The sequence below is a fragment of the Pinus tabuliformis genome, chromosome 7 (genome assembly GCF_031772625.1).
Source record: "Pinus tabuliformis cultivar Carrire ecotype Pingquan chromosome 7, CPIR1, whole genome shotgun sequence".
Classification (NCBI taxonomy): Eukaryota; Viridiplantae; Streptophyta; class Pinopsida; order Pinales; family Pinaceae; genus Pinus; species Pinus tabuliformis.
In genome coordinates, this window is record NC_142293.1 from 1,104,422,079 (window position 1) to 1,104,441,529 (window position 19,451).

General features: G+C 40.9%; 1 protein-coding gene across 4 annotated transcripts in view; it reads right to left on the minus strand.

Moving 5' to 3' along the window:
• The window catches only part of MSH5 (MUTS-homolog 5), a 490,172-nt gene extending 471,484 nt beyond the window's left edge, over positions 1 to 18,688 (minus strand). For 3 of the 4 annotated variants that reach the window (XM_089456523.1, XM_089456524.1, XM_089456521.1), the window contains exon 1: positions 16,374 to 16,777. In XM_089456523.1, the coding sequence (XP_089312649.1) occupies positions 16,374 to 16,427 (54 nt within the window). In that variant the 5' untranslated portion in view covers positions 16,428 to 16,777. Of the gene's footprint in view, positions 1 to 16,373; positions 16,778 to 18,423 lie in introns of those variants that run through there. The other variant, XM_089456522.1, reaches the window with a different exon arrangement.
• Between the last annotated feature and the right edge of the window lie 763 nt (positions 18,689 to 19,451).

The following is a 19,451-nucleotide window of genomic DNA, read 5'->3' on the forward strand; positions in this document are numbered from 1 at the left end:
TCCTGTTGGTCTCCTTCCCACAACCTACCTTGGAGCCCAACCTCAAAATATTTAAGGGAAGGTCACACTTAGACTACACATTTAACTAAAATTTACCAAGATCACTGCATCTCACATAGGTCCTAGGATTTGCATATCATATAGGTTAGTCAAACATTCCAGCAGTGGGTGTCCATCCAGTCATTTGGTTCCAATCTATAAGAAGCAAGAATTTGTGACCCCATTATGGCTCTGGTCTCATAATAGAAAATCTAATCTAATCAATAAATCTTTCTTAATTTCAACCAAGTGGCTAGGCCACTTATCTGTGTCTCCCAAGTAAGTTGGTTCCCAACTTGCTTTCCTTCACTTCATTCCATAGGGACTACCCCCCATAGCCTGTTGTTGGGAGACAGCTAGAATAGAGTGGGCGGGGATCAGGGTGACATCCCCCGTCCTGAGCGTTGTCATGGTATCTATACAATCCGGGTGACAACAAGGACAAGATGATAGAAGGGGTTATGTGATTGAAATACCATCTGGCTAGACTCCCTGAACATGATGTTGGGCTTTGTACGAATTCTAGCACGGAGCTTATAAGAGTTGCACTTGAAGCAATTGAGGAAAAAGACAGAAAGAAAGAAGAGGCAGCTATAAACAAGTCGAACATGCAGGCAAATCTTCAAGGATATCTACTTCTGAGATTGAGCCTGAGGGTAGTGGGAGGGGCTCCACATCGTCAACTGTTGATGTTACTAGGAGTGGGAGGTCATCATTTTTTGTTCCACGAATCGGACGTGGAGCACAACCTTCCATAAAATTAGTTGTTAAGGAGAAGCAAGAAGAAGATAAATTTATGGGGAGGTGTCTTTACTAGAGTTACTTACCGCTCGGCATCACCAAAAACAATCCATTTTGGCAGCCAATGTGTGAAGTTATTGCTATTATGGACCCAGGGTACAAAAGTGTTACATATGAGGAGTTGCGGGGGGCAATCCTTCAAGCAAAAAAGAAGGACATCAACTCTAGATTGGGATAGTTGAAGTAGACATGGGAGGTCTCTGGATGCACAAAGATGTTTGGTGGCTGGACAGATAGGAAGGGTAGGACCCTTCAAGATTTTTTGGTACATTCGTCCTAAAGGTACCATGTTTATTAAATCAGTGGATGCATAAACACATATAAAAGATGCAGCATTGATATGTGATTTGTTAGATGGGTCTGTCAGGAAGATTGGTGTGCCAAATGTGACGCAAGTCATAACAGATAATGCAGCTAATTATGTGGTTGTTGGCAAGATGCTTATGGATAGGCACCGCACATTGTTCTAGACTCCATGTGCAGCACATTGTATTGATTTAATGCTTGAGAATATGGACAAACTCTCCTTTATCAAGGAGGTGATTGAAATGGCTAGAAGCGTCCCCAAGTTTATATATAACCATGCTTTTGTTCCTAGCCTCATGAGGAGATACACCAAAAACAGGGAGTTATGACGTCCTGCAATCACACGTTTTTCCACCAACTTTATTACTATTTAGTCTTCTCTTCAATGTTAGTTTGAGTTGAAGAAAATGTTTGTTTCTGATGAGTGGTGAGATTGTAGATACAGTAGGAGACAAGATGGGAGAGCCATTGCAAAAATGGTGTACACTAACACATTTTGGCAAGGAGTAGAAGTGTGCTCAGTTACTGAACCTATAGTAAAAGTTCTGAGATTGGTAGATGGGGATAAGCCTGCAATGGCTTATTTGTATGAGTCCATGGATAGGGCCAAGGAGACCATTAGTGCTTATTATGCAGACAAGGGTTCTCTGGGTTTAATAGAGCTAGAGATCGAAGTAGTGTGAGAGGGGCAAGGACAGTGAATCCGAAGGAAAGATTTCAAGATCCAGAGAGGCAACAGCAAGAGGGCTGAGTTATCCCAGAGAGGCAGCGCAAAGGCTCTGCGCAGTAGATTCAGCAGGCAGATCGATTTGCTGGTGAGGAAAAATCGTTCTCAGTTCCATAGGTTGGGCATCGGTTCCAGAGGTCGCGCATAGGTTCCAAAAGGCCAGAGAGATGATCCCCTCAACAGCTAGAGGCAAAATGACTTCATCAATGGCAATTTCGAGCCACACATGTGGCAGACCCACAAAGATAGCGCAGGAGAGGCTCACGCTGGAGTTTGGAGGCTGAGTTTTTTGAAGGCAAGTCGGGCTAGAGATTGCCTGTGGGAGAAGGGAAATTCCCTTCAGTATTTTTCCCAGATTTTCTTGTTGTGGATAGCCAATTTCAAGCATCCAGATTGTACTCAGATTTTTCACTGTTGCATAATATTAAAACCCTCATCTGCTACACCGGTTTTCCTAAGTTGGGTTTTTCTAGGGACTTCTGTCCAAAAATAACTGTGTTATTATTTATGTGTGTGTGCTAGCGTTTCTCCCAACATTTATTCTTCCGCAGTTTTATTTGTATAGATTGCAATGTGATTTATTCAGTATTTGTTGTATCAAACAATAAATAAATTATTAAATTAAATTAACAATTAGGAGAAAATTTCCAGTTGCTGCAATAGGATTCCATATTGGAATTTTCATAGTGTTGTCAATATGATCCTCTCATGGACTTCCGCCCCAATTAAGTTTCCCAACCCTTGATGAAACCACCTACCAATTACATATAATGTCCAATGCGCCTCCTCACCTTCAGGTACAATAATTCATTAGTGCATTTACATGAGACCAACTTGTTTATCAAGGGCACAATGAGACTTCATATGGGGTTTCCATTCCAAATTTGGGGTTTTGAGCTAGAAGTAGTGTTACCTCAGTAGGTAGGAGTGGTAAATAAACGACCCTATTAGGGGTTCCCAAACCTTAAGGGGAAAGACAGGTCCAAGGTACATCCTTCAAGTGATAGGGGTCATGTGAATAATGATGAGATGGATGGGGACACAGGGGTCTCAAGGCCAAATGCCATGGGATCAAGGGTGGCAATGATGAGGACTGTCCACATATTGGGTGTATAGATGTAGGAGGGAGCAATCGTGGACACATGAGTTAGCCTGACCTTTGTTTTTCCACCCTTCTTTATTTGTCTTTTGCCTTTTCTTAATTTTTTTCTTTGTATTACTGTTTGGGGCTCCAGGAAATAAGAGCATGTTGTGAGAGATATGCAGCAACTATTACCCCCTTAATCGCCCACTAGGAGTTGGGACATGCATGGGTTCCTTAATGATGTGGGGGCACTCATGTGGCCCTAGGAACTAGGTTGATGGCCATAATAAGGTGTAGAGCTCATGTTTAGCTTTTGTTCACAATGACATGCGATATTAATGTTTTGGCCATCTTTTGCATTTTATAATATTCTTTTCTTGTGTTTCTTGCTAGTGGCCATGATATGATTTTAACATTCTTTTAGTTGCATCAACCTATGGGGCAACATCTCAAGGCTCTATACAAACATGTGGACAAGGGGAGGGGATGTTCCAGTGCCTTGTGGACCCAGAGAGGAAAAATGATGAAAAAGGGCTTGTAACGTGTGGAGGTGAGTGAAAAATGTGGAACAGGAAAACGGGACAAAGCTACCAAAATCGGGGTTTCCCAATTAGTTCCATTCCTAAATCCATAGGCCAATACCGAAGATCCCACGGGGCTAGAGTTGAGGATTAACCCTCCATTTAAGGTGAGGGAACAAGACCCCAGTCAAAATCCTTCCTTCTTACAGGCCACCCAATCATCCATGCCCAAAATTCCTAGTGAAAAACAAGCATAAGCACTCGATTTCACAATGAAAAACATACCTTCAAGGTTGGATTGCCCACCTTCAAACATATGCTCTTGACAAATGGGCGAGGGGACATATGATTGATTTGGGGAGTGGAGATCCAATGGCACAATACATCGGCTACATCGTTGTCGGCTGAAGAGATGTCTAGGATAAAAATTATCCTATGGGGTCACCAACTTTTGGTGGGTAACATCTGGCTCCAACTGGGACATGAGCTCTCTGTAGAGTGCACAGTGAATGTACTCGAACGGGGAGGTCAAGAAAACACCAACAATCCTCTGGGACCACAGACCTGTATCCTACACATCACAAGCAATGTTGGAAGCATATGTGTCGGGCGTACTTTTATCGTTCATGTTTTCATCAAATAATAAAACCATACAGAAAAGAAAATCTATTCTATGATGCAAGTCTAATCTAAATGCATCTATTCTAGCATGAGAACGTGATATGATGATAGTAGCTATGCAAAATCAATATGCAATGCATCTTACACTACCATGCATGCTACATTATGCAAGTGCTAAGTATAGTCATATAGCCAATGTATCATTAGGTCAAGATTATATTTCCTACTCCTAGTATCAATAATGATATACGTTTCAAAGCACAAATGATAATCATGACACTCATAAGTTAGGTAACATGGGTGGGAGGTGGGAAATTAATGTGACCATGAATCATACAAAGAGGCCATGGAAAAATGGAAAGAGCATGAATCAAGTTGGACACATCGAATCATTCCCTCAACCCTAAATATGGGCAAATCAATAACCAAGCTCAAGTGCTCCTTCTCAAAGGTTTCTTTAGTGGTGTAATGCTTCATGGTGTCCTCAGGAACATGATGAGAAGGATGAAGGGATGGTTGGCATGAAGGATCACAACAAATAAATTGTCTTTCCACATGACCACATTCAAAAGGGGGAAATGACCTAGGCTCATCATCATTAATGATTATATATCAAGGAATGATGAGAGGATCCATGGTTGATTCGAATGCACCTCAAGGATCATAAGGTAGGGAAAGGCAAGGTTATTATTGATATCATCATCGGTATCATAGATAGGATCCTTGTCAAAATGATGGCTCGTGATCTCCCACTTCCCTACTTCAATGTGCAAGTAATCACTAATGTCAACGTCTAAGGGGGTAATGTGGTCATCTTTCTCAAGGTCCTTGATACGTACAATGTTAGAGACAAAGTCTTTGAAAAGGATGGGGCTATTTGTTTTTGAAGTTTCTAAGTTTACTTAGTTTAGAAACCCTTCATGCACTTTTTTTGATTTATTCCTACCTACTTGTTATTTTTCTTTAACAAGTTATTCACAAAGTAAACACTAAAAATAAACACCAGTGCATGCTCAACATATTACAGATCAACAACTAAAAGAAACAAGAACAAACACACCACATGACACCATTATTTTTGCACCAATGTCCCCGGAAAAACCCAAAGCGGGAAAACCGGTGCAGCTATCTTAGGGTTTTCTTATTAAGCAATATCAAAGTACAATCTGGGTGTCGAAACTGGCCTACCCAATAGATAATTTCCTTAGCAGCTATACCTCACATTTTGAGAGAAATCTCCTGGCTGAAACCCTGGAAAATCCTTCCGGCATCTCCTCAGCACAAAATTGCTCTACAACCCCAGCATCTGCCCAATCTGGACTGTGTCAGCTCCTCTTTGTCTCACATTGGCCCTGCATCAGACTTTCTTGGCCTACGTCAGTGCCAGGAGGCTCTGCGTCAGCTTTCTGGGCCTCTGCGTTAGACAAGCTGACCTCTCTGGTGCTCTGCGCAGCACTTGGCTACCTTTGCGTGGCCCTGCGTGAGCCCTTGCTGGCTCTGCATCACTCTCCTTGGCTGTTGCGCTGCTCTCCCAACACAATCTTTGCCTTCTCTATTTCTTTGTACTCAATGCCCCTCAGTTGCTCTCTCGATCACTGATTCTATCTCTCTTAGCAAACCCCGCTCTAGAGAATAGAATGACTGATCACTCTGGTGTGTTCTCCAAGTGACCCTCAAGCCTCCTCTTCTACTTTTCTCATTGACATATCAACGACCGAGATTAAGTCCCTAATCAACGGCTAAGATTAGACCTGAATTGATCCATGTCTTTTGGACCATTCTAACTCAGTTTCATATTAATACACATTAATATTTTATTTTCCCTAAGTTTAGACTTAGGGACTCCATTGAAGATATTAATTCTTTTAATATCTCCTGAACTGTTTAGAATCTGCCCAAACCCTTTCTGGGTATTGGAGATCTCATGTGCCCCAACCTCTCCACCAAATTTCGTGGCTAGAGCACATCTGATGCTACCCCAAATCAACACTACCTCTTAGCAAGGACTGTGCTCTAGCAATACTCCTCACTGAGTATTACTCTGATCATCCGGCATCGGTCCCTGTGCTGATGCTAGGCCCGTTGCCCACCATCCTCTGCACTGTTGTATCATGTACTGTTGCCCATAGTTCTGCCACTGCCACTGCTACATCTATATGACAACTCCCTCTGCATCTGTGTTGTTGCTGGTCCTTTCTCCCAACACTACATCCGCACTACACCTCTCATCATGTTGCATCGTGTTGCCCACTGTTGCATTGCAACTCAATTACTGAGAAGTAAGTAACTGATCTCCCTGTTGGGCTAGAAACACCCACTGATGCTGAAGTTCCCTCTGTCGCTGACAAGTGCTCCCTCTCTCTGAACTCTGCATTGCTACAACAACTCCTTGCATCTCGCACCGTTGCACACCTCGTTGTGCCTTCCTGCACTGGTGCAACACTCTTGTGCCTCTCGCACTGCTGCAGCCTGCTAGCTCTGCGCTGTCTTGGGACTGTTGCACTGTAGCTCTCTCTGTCGCTCCATCTGCATCCGTCTCTACCCACTCAGCCAGTCCTGCTACTCCTCATCGGGGCTCCTGTAGCAAGGTCTAATCCAAGAGGCTGGTTGCCTCGAGGATCCTACCCCTCATCCCCTGTAGTCCACCTAACTATAGCTCGATGTCTCCCCACTTCCGCTCAAGTGGCGTGTGTGCACTCATGGCACAGTCATCGTCCGTAAAAACTTCCTTCTCTGCCCGTGCTGGCGCTACCTTAGTCTCAAAAGACTCTCCCTTACTCTTCTTCCTTGGGCACTGGGTCGCATAATGACCCATCTCCACAAAGTGGAAGCACTTAATCTTTGAGAGATCTTTCTTCTTCCACTTCTCCTGCTTTCCCTCAGATGCTAGGGCCACATCCTCCTGCTGCTTGACCTTGATCCCTTTATTGCTGCTACCTGTCTTCGACTTCCTTCTGATCTCTTCCTGGTGAAGAGCTGCTCACATCTCGTCCCAAGGTGGGAGAGTCCCTCTGCCCAGGGTACTCTGGACAAACACTTCTCCATCTTCTGAGACAGCATTTAGGGTTGTCCTCACCATAAGTTCTTGATCTGGTGTCGCTGCTATAGCAGTCAACTGGTCTCGGATCTCATTTAGTCCTCCGAGGAAAGTGTCAATTGATTGACCCTTCTTCATCTGATACAACCTCATCTGGTTCTCGAGCAACATTCTTCTCTACACAGAAGTATGCTGGTACAGGTTCTTGAGAGCCTCCCACATCTCAACTGTCGTTTCCTTCTCAGCTATATGTGGTACCACATGATCCTTGAACCCGTCAAGGATAATGCACTTGACCCTCGCCATCGCCTCTTCGTACTTGTCGTTACCATTAGGGTCGACTGGGATAGTTATAACCTTCAAGGCGAAGTTCTTGACACGATTCTTGTCAAGCACTAATAAGATTTTGGCCTTCCAGACTGCGAAGTTCGATGCTCCGTCCAGTCTATCCTGGTCTCTTACCCCGTGTAGTGCCATGACGCTCCTCTACATCCCTCTTGGAAGTTCTCTATTCGACTCCTCTGAGTCTCTACTTCCCGTCTGGAAGTTCTCTTCTGGACTCCCTCTGAGTCCTGATTTCCCTCCTGGAAATTCTTCTGCCGCTTGTTGAGATGCCCCCTACTGTGATCGTCTTATGCAATTGCACTGTTGATCCAAGTTCCTCGGCTAGAAACCCTCGGTAACAACACCTCTGGCCCTTCTCTATCAGGTATTGTTCTTTCTACAGTACCTCACCAGCTCCATTCTGCAATATTTCTGCAGCCTTCTAGACTCCAGCAACTGCCTCTCTGTGAACTGCATCAGCCCCTCTCTGCCTCACCGCAGATAGGTCTATGTCAGCCGTGGGATGCCCTGCGTCAGCCCTCTGGCCCTCTGCGTCAACAACGCTGGCCTCTCAAAGGCTCTGCGCAGCTCCCGACTTCTTCTGCGTGGCTCTGGTTGGCTTTGTGTCACACTTCTTGGCCTCTGCACTGCTAGAAACAACTTCTGTCACCTTGGGACAGCTATTTTCTGCTACTATTGCTCCGCTCGGCTGATGTCTCTTTGTCCTCCTGTGATCTGCAATCATGCTCTGATACCATGTTGAAGTTTCTAAGTTTACTTACTTTAGAAACCCTTCATGCACCTTTTCTGATTTATTCCTACCTACTTGTTATTTTTCTTTAACAAGTTATTTACAAAGTAAATACTGAAAATAAACACCAATGCATGCTCAACATATTATAGATTAGCAACTAAAAGAAACAAGAACAAACACACCACATGACACCATTATTTTTGGACAAATGTCCCCGGAAAAACCCAATGTGGGAAAACCGGTGCAGCTATCTGAGGGTTTTCTTATTAAGCAATATCAGAGTACAATCTGGGTGCCAACACTGACCTACCCAACAGAGAATTTCCTTAGCAACTATACCTCATAGTTTGAGAGAAATCTCCTCGCTGAAACCCCGAAAAATCCTTCCGGCAGCTCCTCAGCACAAAATTGCTCTGCAACCCCAGCGTCTGCCCAATCTGGACTGCGTCAGCCCCTCTCTATCTCACGCTGGCCCTATGTCAACCTTTCTTGGCCTGCGTCAGCCCCAGGAGGCCCTGCGTCAGCTTTCTGGGCCTCTGCGTCAGACACGTTGGCCTCTCTGGTGCTCTACGCAGCACTTGCTGCCTCTGCGTGGCCCTGCGTGAGCCCTTGCTGGCTTTGCGTCACTCTCCTTGGTTGCTGCACTGCTCTCCCGACACAATCTCTACCTTCTTTGTTTCTCTGTACTCAATGCCCCTCGACTGCTCTCCCGATTACTGATTCTATCTCTCTTAGCAAACCCCGTTCTAGAGAATAGAATGACTGATCACTCTGGTGTGCTCTCCAAGTGACCCTCAAGCCTTCTCTTATACTTTTCTCGTTGACATATCAATGGTCGAGATCAAGTCCCTAATCAACGGCTAAGATTAGATCTGGCTTGATCCATGTCTTTTGGACCATTCTAACTCAGTTTCATATTAATACACATTAATATTTTATTTTCCCTAAGTTTAAACTTAGGGACTCCATTAAAAATATTAATTATTTTAATATCTTCTTAACTGTTTAGAATCTGCCCAAACCCTTTCTGGGTATTGGAGATCTCATGTGCCCCAACCTGTCCACCAAATTTCATGGCTAGATCACATCTGATGCTACCCCAAATCAACATTTGCAATTCTACCTTCTAAGTAACCCTCTTCATCAAGCTCCTTATTTTGCTCCCATTCAAGATCTCCCTTAATATCTTCATCAACAACCTCATCTTGATGATCTAGAAAGGGATCCTCTTGTTCATCATGATCGTCCTCATGCTCACTGATGGCCTCTTCTTGAACATTAATATCTAATGTTGGGCAAGCCTAGTCCTTAGTTCGAGAATGATCCAGAAAGTTATCAAAAAGCACTTCAATTGATGAAATACTCCTAGGCTTGCAATTATATAACCATGAATTATGACCTTGAAGGGACCTTATGAACAACATAATGAGAACATATTGATGAACCACATCAACTTTTGAGGCATATGTAGCAAATCTTGCCACATGATCAATTGCAAAAGATTTATCACCACCAAACTTGGGAACCCTAAATATCATGTTGAAGGTCACATGATTCGAGTACCCCGAAATGTCAACGATGTCCAAGGTAGGAATCTTATCAAGGTAAGACATTCTACTAGGTTACACATATCAATCATGAAGGAGTCGCCAAGGTGAATTCAAAATGTCTTGAGATTTGCTTGCTTCACCCTACAAGCATTGACTTTGAGGTTCAATGAAGAACAAGGGCTTCGTTCTTCCAATGGAGTCGCCAAGAGAGGATCTATATTGTCGTTAAAGAAATCACCTCTTCAAATCTTTGACCAATTAGGTAGACCTACTTCCTCCCCGACAACGATGCCAAAAATGTTACCACACAATCTAGCATGCCCTAAGGAGGGAAAACCTATAGGACAAAGAGCTAGACTAAGTGATAACAAAGGGACAATGGCCCACTATCACCACAACCAGTGTGCCCTTCTCTTTACGGACTTTCACCGATGGGACGAGTCCCAGTAGGAGAATAATCACCTTTGATAGGTATTCTAGGGTTGAAGGTACAAGGTGATGAAGTTAAAGCCAATTCAAAGAGAGACTCAATAAAGGTACAAGGCTTCAAGGAAGCAAATCGCTCTATAAGAAAAGCCCTAAAAATAGAAGGCACGGGACCTAGGGTTTCGAGGTTTTTTAATGGTAATAGGTATTCACAAGGTCAAGGCCCAAGAGAAAAGGCTTCTTGTGATTTACTTCAACAAGTACTAAGCTCATGCAGCCTTCAAGGAAGTCCTCAAGTAGAAAGAGATAAACCTAGGGTTTCCCTCTTGGAGTAGTGCCTAGGGCGAGAGATTTTATGGATTAAAATTAAGCGGATGCCCACCAAACTTGGAGCATAGGTAGCTTAGACCCTAAGTTTGATATCTAGGCTCTCGAATTCTAAAAAAATCTCCTCCCTAAAATTTCAATGCAAGTCCTAGATTTTCGCCCTAGCCTTAAAGGACCAAGTTTTAAGAGGAAAAATCATGGAGGAAGAGGAAGTTTGACCACCAAGGGCTTGAACCAGTGCCTTGTCCATTGGGCATATGGAGTCTTAGGATGTTCAAGATGAGATAAAATGTCCTTAAGGAGGCTCAAAATTGATGCCTAAGATGTCAATTTTGAACATTTACCTACTTCAAGAAATAACGGAGTTTCATGGAGAATTCAAAGATACTCATCCACTACGAACATTCATTACATGCCATACATTGGATAACATATCCAATGCTCTACTAGAAAGCTTTCTAAAAACAATCTTCAACAATTCGGACACAAATTTATAGCATATCCTAAAGCAACAATTCCATACATTAAACAAATTCAACAAAAAGATTTCATCAACATTAGGCACTTACAAGAAGGCATGCAATATATCCATCCATTACTCAAGAAAATAGCTCCAAAGAAAAAATGTGAATCATCTCCATACATCAAAATGCATCCAAAGAGTCTCCAATAGATAAAGAAACAAGTGTGAGTTCTTTACAAGAGAAAGAATCCAAGTGTGATGATAATCTAATACAAGTGAACCTAAGTTCTATTTATATGAGTCTCACTGAGTTGAATTAGCCTTGTTGCTGCACAAACTAGCAGGCCTAGTAAAAAGGCTAAAGCTAGAGGACACAACAACACCCTAGGACAAACGCCCACTCTCACCACAGCCTATGTCCCCTTCTCTTCTCGAATTTTCACCAACAGGAGGAGTCCCAATATCCCTCACTTATGATAGATGTTCCTAGGATAGGTTTTAAGAGAGGTAAGGTGGCTCATTCAATGGAAAGGTTCAATGAAAGTACGAGCTCTGGGAGAAGCTAAGAGGACTTTCCAAGAAAAACCCCTTGAAAAGAAGACTTCTCGAGACCTCGGGTTGAGATATTTGACAAGATAAAAATTCATCCAAGGTCAAGGTAGACAAGAGAAAAGGCTATGATTAATATACTTCAACAAGTACTTAAGCTCAAACCTTCAAAGAATCCCCAAGTTAAAGGATAGAACCTAGGGTTCCCACTTGGCACGATGGCTAGGGAATCAATTATATGGAGATTTCACTGTGAGAATTGCCTCAAATTATAAGGAGAGCTAGAAGAAACACCAGCGCAAAAGACTATCAAAGCGGTTTTGCAAAAGCTCCTTCCTAATGAAATTCGTACCAAGCCCTAGGGAGGCCTCCTTATCCTTAAGGGGATGAGAAAAGAGGTGAAGGAAAGGTGAAAGAAGAATGATTTTTCAAGTATAATGTGATCACCAAGGATCTAGGACCCAATGCTTGCCTATTGGGAGAAATGGAGTCAAGATAAACCAAGAAATGGCAACTCCCTCTTCAAGGAGACCTAGAAGGAATTTCGCTACCCTAGATGGAAGCAACAACAAAACGACTTCTAGATTTTATACTTCGATGACACTTGTTGTGGAGTTTCAAGGATGCAAATGCAATCAATCCTCTAGGAACATTCATTCATTCATTGTCTAATGAGTAACACATGCAAAAATTTCCAATAGTTTTCAATGCTTCAAATAATTCGCATTAATTAGGGCACATTAATCACCATGAGAAAATATTCCATGCATTAGACATTCACCAAATCAGAAATATAACATCAAATAGCACTTACAAGACAAAGAAGAATATATCCATCCACAAAATTGCCAAATAAAAGCTCCAAGAATGATAGCGAAATTATCCAAACATCATAGTTCATCAATAACATCCAATTTCGTCCTATAACTGCAGGTCTGAATTCTTTTAGAGAGAGATTGAAGATCCAAAGTGTGATGATTTGAGAGAGTGTAGCCCTCTCTTATTTATACATGCCATATGAGTTCAAAAATGAAAGAAGGATCCCTTCCAATGCCTAAAATGTCTAGTAACCCACCCATGGTTACAAGCTAAGAATGATAGCTCATAAATTAAGTCGAATTAGCCTTCTAAGGGCCACACTAAGCTAACGTGGAGGCCAAGAAAGGTAGCGTTGAGGCCTCATGTGCCAAAAATAAGAGTGAGGGCCTCAAAGATAATGGATAAGAGGGGGATGCCCTCTAAATGCTGCAAAACCTCTTCAAACCCTAATTTGGGCTTTGTTGGCTCCAAATGGGTCTCATGGGTCTCCAAATGGCTCAAGATCATGTCAATGCTCCATCAATGCACGCTAGAAGATGACACATGCCCTCCCATGTCTCCCCGGGAGAGACAAAACCTCCTCTAGGTCGTGGATCAGCTGCCAAGTGTTGAGTGAATGTGTGGGCATGGTCCAAGTGTATCATCATCTTTGTATAACTAGGGCAGGAACAAGCAATGTGGTGGTGTTGAAGAAGCCTGTGGTGTGGTTATCAATGCCATGCATGGTTGGAAGCCCATAGCTCTCAACACCCACCCTACAAGTGCCATTATGACCCTCTGAAGGGCTTGGACCCTGTATAAGAAGACCAAGTCCAAGATGAAAACCCATCTGCAATCTTATTTAAGATCCATTGCATCTCCTCACCTTCCAGTACAATAATTCATTAGTGCAATCAAGTAAATAAGCTTGCTAACCAAGGGCAGAAATGGACACTTCATAGTGGCATGCCCTTCCAAATGGGCTTTGAACAGGTACTGGTGTTTCCTTTCTTGACAAAAGAGGTTAATTAAGGACCCTATTTGGTGGTTTCAACCTCTAAGGGAATGACAGGTCCACGATACATCCATCAAATGACAGGTGTCATGTGAAATAGTGATGGAATGGAGTGGGGGCAAGGTGGGAGGTTCTAAGCCACATGCCATGGTACAAGGTAGCTATGATGAGGGAAGCCCACACCTTAGGTGTATGAATGTAGGATGGAGCAATTGCGGTACATGAGTTACCACAGCCTTTGTTTTTCCACCCTTCTTCATATGCCTTGTGCATTTTATTGATTTTTCTTCATTTTATTGCTCGGGGCTCAAGGGGATCAAAGCATAATGCGTACAATATAGCCGTGAATACCCCTTTTAGGTGGGGCAGTTCATCGCCCACCAAGGGTTGGGACAATCATGGGTTCCTTAATGATGCAGGGGGCACTCATAGGGGTCCTAGGAACTAGAGTGATGGCCATAGGGATAGTCAGTAGAGCTCATGTTTGGATTTTGCCCACACGCTAAATTTTATTGTCCAAACCATATTTTGCATTTTGTGGTACATTTCTTGTTGTATGTGGCCATATTATGTTTTTTCTTTTAGCTACATCAACCTTCGGGGCATCATTCTAGGCCCAACCCAAGATGTGAACTAGGGGAAGGGTAGGCTAACACCTTATGGACCCATGGACAAATGTGGACCTAAATAAGGAAAATGTGAAAATGGGCTTGTAATGAGCGGAGGGGAGTGAAATATATGGTATTAGGAAGTGGGACCACACAAACAAAATCAGAATTTCCCATGTAGTGCCACTCCTAAAGCTTGTAGCCAATAAAGGAGATCTCACGGGACCAGGATTCAGAATTAACCCCAAAGTTGAGGTAAGGGAACAAGAGTATAGTCAAAGTCTTTTCTTTCCGGAAAATCCCCCCACTAATCCATGCCCAATGTGCCCAAGAAAAGCAAGAATAAACACCCAATTACATAATGAAAAATCATGCCTTCGAGGTTGGATGGCACACCTTCAAACATACGATCATTACAGATGAGCAAGGGCACACAATGGCTAGCTCAAGGAGCAGAAAATAGTAGCAAATCGAGCTATCAGGGGGCTGCAAGGGGCTATTGGCTATTCGCTGAAGACAAATCTAGGAGAAAATTTCTCCTATAGGGGTCACCCACTGGGGGTGTGTAACAATTGGCTCCAACTGGGACATGAGCTCTCAGTAGAGTGCACGAATCATGAACTCGAACGGGGAGGTCATGAGAACATCAGTTGTTGTATATGTTTCTTGAAGGCAATTTATTGGCTGGAAACTACGGCAAGAAACCAACTCAACCACTTTAGGTCCAAGTTGGCCCTTGGACCAGAGGGGTCTCCCCCAATGTTATGAGGCTTTAATGTTGTTCAATGTCACTGAAGAACAACCTATGAAGCACAATGGCTAGATCTAGGGGTTATTGTATAGGTGGTTGCTGATGAGTCACAAATCCTTGCTTAACAAATAAGGCCCTCTCTTGCATAGGCCTGATCAAAGTGCTAACATTCAACTATGACAAGAGTAAAAACAATGTTAGTTTTTGTAACATCGGATATGTTCTAGCCAAAAAATTTGGTGGAGAGGCTAGAATACATGAGATCTCCAAAACGAGAAATCGTTTCTGGAAATTCCACCTAGAAATGACTTAATTACATTATTAACCAGTTTTTAAATATTTCCCTAGTCTAAACTTAGGTAATATGGTTAATTAATCAAAATTAATTAAGTCAGGGTGTAAATCATCTAGAAACTCACATGGATCGACTCCAAGATAATCCTAGACATTGATTAAATTTTAATCTTGGTCGTTGGTGCTCCAATAGTGGATTATAAAAGGAATTCGATGGGCACTTGGAGAAGACACACCAAATCATCTAGAAACTCACGCGGATCGACTCCAAGATAATCCTAGACATTGATTAAATTTTAATCTTGGTCATTGGTGCTCCAATAGTGGATTATAAGAGGAATTTGATGGGCACTTGGAGAAGACACACTAGAAGACCAGAAGTTCGATTTCCTTGGCAAATCGATTTCCATAGTAGCATCATTCAGCTGCAGGATAGCTAGAAATCGAAGCAGTGAATGAGGGGCAGGGACAGTGAGGCTGGAGGAAGATTTCCAGATCCAGCGAGTGCATTTGCAGAGAGGCAGAAGAGCCACAGTGAGGCTGACGCAGGGGCAGCGCAGTAGCCTCTAATAGGCAGTTCAATTTGCAGATTCGGGAAGTAGTTTCAAAGTTCTGGTGGCAAAAGAATTTCACAGAGGTCGGGAGGAACGTTTCCAGAGTCAGTGGCAAGCAAAAGAGGCAGCTCAGTGTGAGATCCACGCCGTACGATTTTGTGCCTGGCAGAGCCCACGCAAAGGGTGACGCATGGGCAATTCGTAAAGGGTTTCAAAGGTCAGTGTTCAGTGTTAAATTTCCCTGTGGGGTGAGGAAAATACCTCACTAGATTTTTGCCAGTATTTTTCTCTGTAGGATTGCCAGATTTGGCATCCAGATTATTGTACTTAGATTTCACTTATGCATAATAGTAAAATCCTCAGCTGCTAAACCGGTTTTCCTGAGTTGGGTTTTTCCGGGGACAATTGTCCACAAATAACAATGTCATTTTTGTGTGTGTGCTAGTATTTTCTTAGTTTCCAGCGCTATTATTTCTGCAATATTTTATTTGTGAAGGTCGCAGTGTGATTTATTTGATATTTGTCGTAGCAGCGAAATGGTTAAAATAATCAACAATTAAAAAAAAAACTTCCAGTCGCTGCAGTAAGATTTCAATTTCAAAATTTTCACATGGTATCAGAGCATGAGTGATCGCCCGAGAAGCTCAGAAGTGATACTGAGAAGACTGAAGATGAAAAGTACTTTCTCTTAAATTGCCCATCTTATAATCAAATTCTTTCTAATTTTCATAATATATGTCATACTACTAACCTTCTTGAAACCATGGTGATATGATTCTCTTCAAAAATAAATAAAAAAATTATATGTTAAAGAAACTTCCTACCTTCTCAAACCCTGATAATCCATATTGGTCCAACATAACCTTAATCATCATCATCAGCTAGTCAACCAAAGACCAAGTTGACTTGTTATTTCTTCGAGGATAATCTAACTTTTCGCAGCACCTTATTTGTAGGTATTCCTATCCACGTTGCAACTTCCTCTCGACCATAGTTCATCCGAGGTCAGAGATATTTTAAAGGGCCAAAATAACCGATGACTGTAAGAGAAAGGTATGCGTGCAGAGTGGATCCGAATGCCGAGCCTCCTTTTAGTATATTTTTACACCCTAGTATTCGATGGGTGGTTGTTACGCTAAACCGAATTTCTGATACTGCTGTTTCTTAGATTTTTCAGGGGTTACAAATTGCCGTACAGGCTACAGCAGCTCACTTTAGACAAGGAAACACTGTAGGATTCTGGAATAATATAAATGAATATAGATCTATTTTAAACACTGATGGAATATAAGTTGTGAGGGATTTAATTTTTTCATGTGTAAATTTTTGTATAAATTTATATTATTTAAATATTTTATATAATTATTTTATTTTATTTTATTTTTAAATTTAAATATATATATATTTGAATTAAAATGACTCAAATTTCAATTTTGATGACTAACCATAACATTACAAATCATAAAAGAACTCTCTCTACTTAACCAATTGTCTACCCTAAATTTTAGATGTGGAAACTACATTTAGTCATCTGTATCATAACTATTCAATTTTAGGGAGGTACGAACGTCACCGTGTCAAATTAAATTATTCTATATTTCCTTTCCAAATCTAGACCATTGGACGAAGTGTGAGAATTATTAATCGCATGCTAAATGGCTGGAAAGTCTTAATATTTTATTTCATTTGAGATGTGAAAACTACATTTAGTCATCTGTATCTTTACGCTGGTAACTATTCAATTTTAGAGAGGTACGAACGTCGCCGTGTCAAATTAAATTATCTATTTCCTTTCCAAATCCAGACCATTAGAGGAAGTGTGAGAATTATTAATCGCATACTAAATGGCTGGAAAGTCTTAATATTTTATTTCATTTGAGAATCGAGACATAAATGATATGATTCCATCGTCCATTTATTCCATTTCAGCTACATGCACTTCAACAGAAATCTCTATTTTGTCAAATTTCTTCAATAATTTTCCAGTACAAACTTTACCTATGGAGAAATTCAACAAGCAGTAGTCCTCACCGCTGTATTTATCTAAGCGGATTCCTCTTTCCCATAGTGTGAAATTTGAATCAGGTTAATTTTTTTTCTACATAAATGTGCAGACTGTTATATTTTGACGCCATATGTATATATAGGTAAATTCGAGACAATTCCTCATTTAGCATATATGAACACAGGAATGCTCCTCTCTTATATTTCTGCATAAATTTGAAGCTGATTTCTCATCTTCACCAAATTTCATCATAAACTTAAGGCGGATTTCCCTCCCCTATACTTTTAAATAAACTTAAGGTGCATCATTTTATTCTGCTGCATTTGTACCTAAATTCGTCCAATAAGAACGCTCTTCTTTACAAAATTTAATATACAAGTCCACTAATATGGCGTATCTTTATATATGTTACAAAAGAAATGCTCTCCGTGTTCAGTTTCATAAATTCTATTCCACAGACTGATTAAAGAAACACAAATTAATTGAAGAAAATAAATGCTCTCCGTGTGATCAGTTTCATAAATTTACTCCGCAGACTAATTAAAGAAAAACAACCATCGCATGCGCTCTTCCAAAGAAAAATTTACAAACTAAGACTGAAAATAAATGCTCTCCGTGTGATCAGTTTCATAAATTTACTCCGCAGACTAATTAAAGAAAAACAACCATCGCATGCGATCTTCCAAAGAAAAATTTACAAACTAAGACTAAAATTCTATCGTTAAGATGCAAATTGAAAAGGAAAAAAAAAAATCGAAATTTCAAGAAAAGGAAAAGCTACACATTGCTGAAACAACAAAATCGAAATAGAAAATTAATAATAGTTATAGTGAAAAATGATGTCTGCGCCACAAGCAATGCGAGTTGACCTGCGATTCAGCTTCAGTTTCCGCGACTTCCTCAGCAACTTCCATTTACAATGTTACGCTTACGGTTCGAGGTTCAATTTTCACAGCTGCAAGAAGTTTGAGCTATAAAAGCTCAAATTCAACAAAGGAGCAAAAGCTACAAGTCTGTCAACATTTTAAACCTGCCTAGCTGTCAATTGTATCTGATGTAAATGCAAGTTTACACACTTCCCAACAACTTTGCTGTGGATTTATATCATCGTTCTTAATTTTCGTACCAGAACTAATGCGCTTATTCAAGTTCAATAGAGCGAAAGATGACACACGGTTTCATTTTATGATTAAATTACTTAAGTGGCAATTTCTTATTTACTTAAATGAACGAAATGGTGTACATGCCTTTATCGATCTCCATGGTGTGTAGATCATAAAAATATATATGTAGATTTTTACCGAGTGAGAAAACTTATTATAATTGTGGGGACAGTTATTATGCTAATGCAAACTGGTTTTTCACTATTTATCAGGTTAATGTAAATTGATTTATTACTATTATGTAATATTTCTTAGCTAAAATATGCTAGCATAATTTTTAAAATTTATTAAATTTCTCTTGGACACATTATATCAAACAGTTTGTGAACAAATATTTATTCAAACACTTCGTGTGTTAAATGAAACACCATTTTAATAGAAATCTAATAATCATTTCCAAAATTTCATTAATTTAGAGCAAACCATTTTTGTAATATCCAAACGAGGTTTTTGATTAATTTTGAGGAAATCTAAGTCATCCAGAATTTTTCCATAAAATACCATTCATGTAACAGATTGTCATGTAAAACATAACTAATAGAGTGCATGCAGTTCAATAACGCAATGAGCATAAATAATCTCACCTTTCATTATAATAAATAATTGAAAGAGTGTACATGATGATACAATTGGTATAGTTGAAATAACACAATGAGCATAAACAATCTCACCTTTCATTATAATAAATAACCGAAAGAGTGTACATGATGATACAACTAGGATAGCTAAGATAG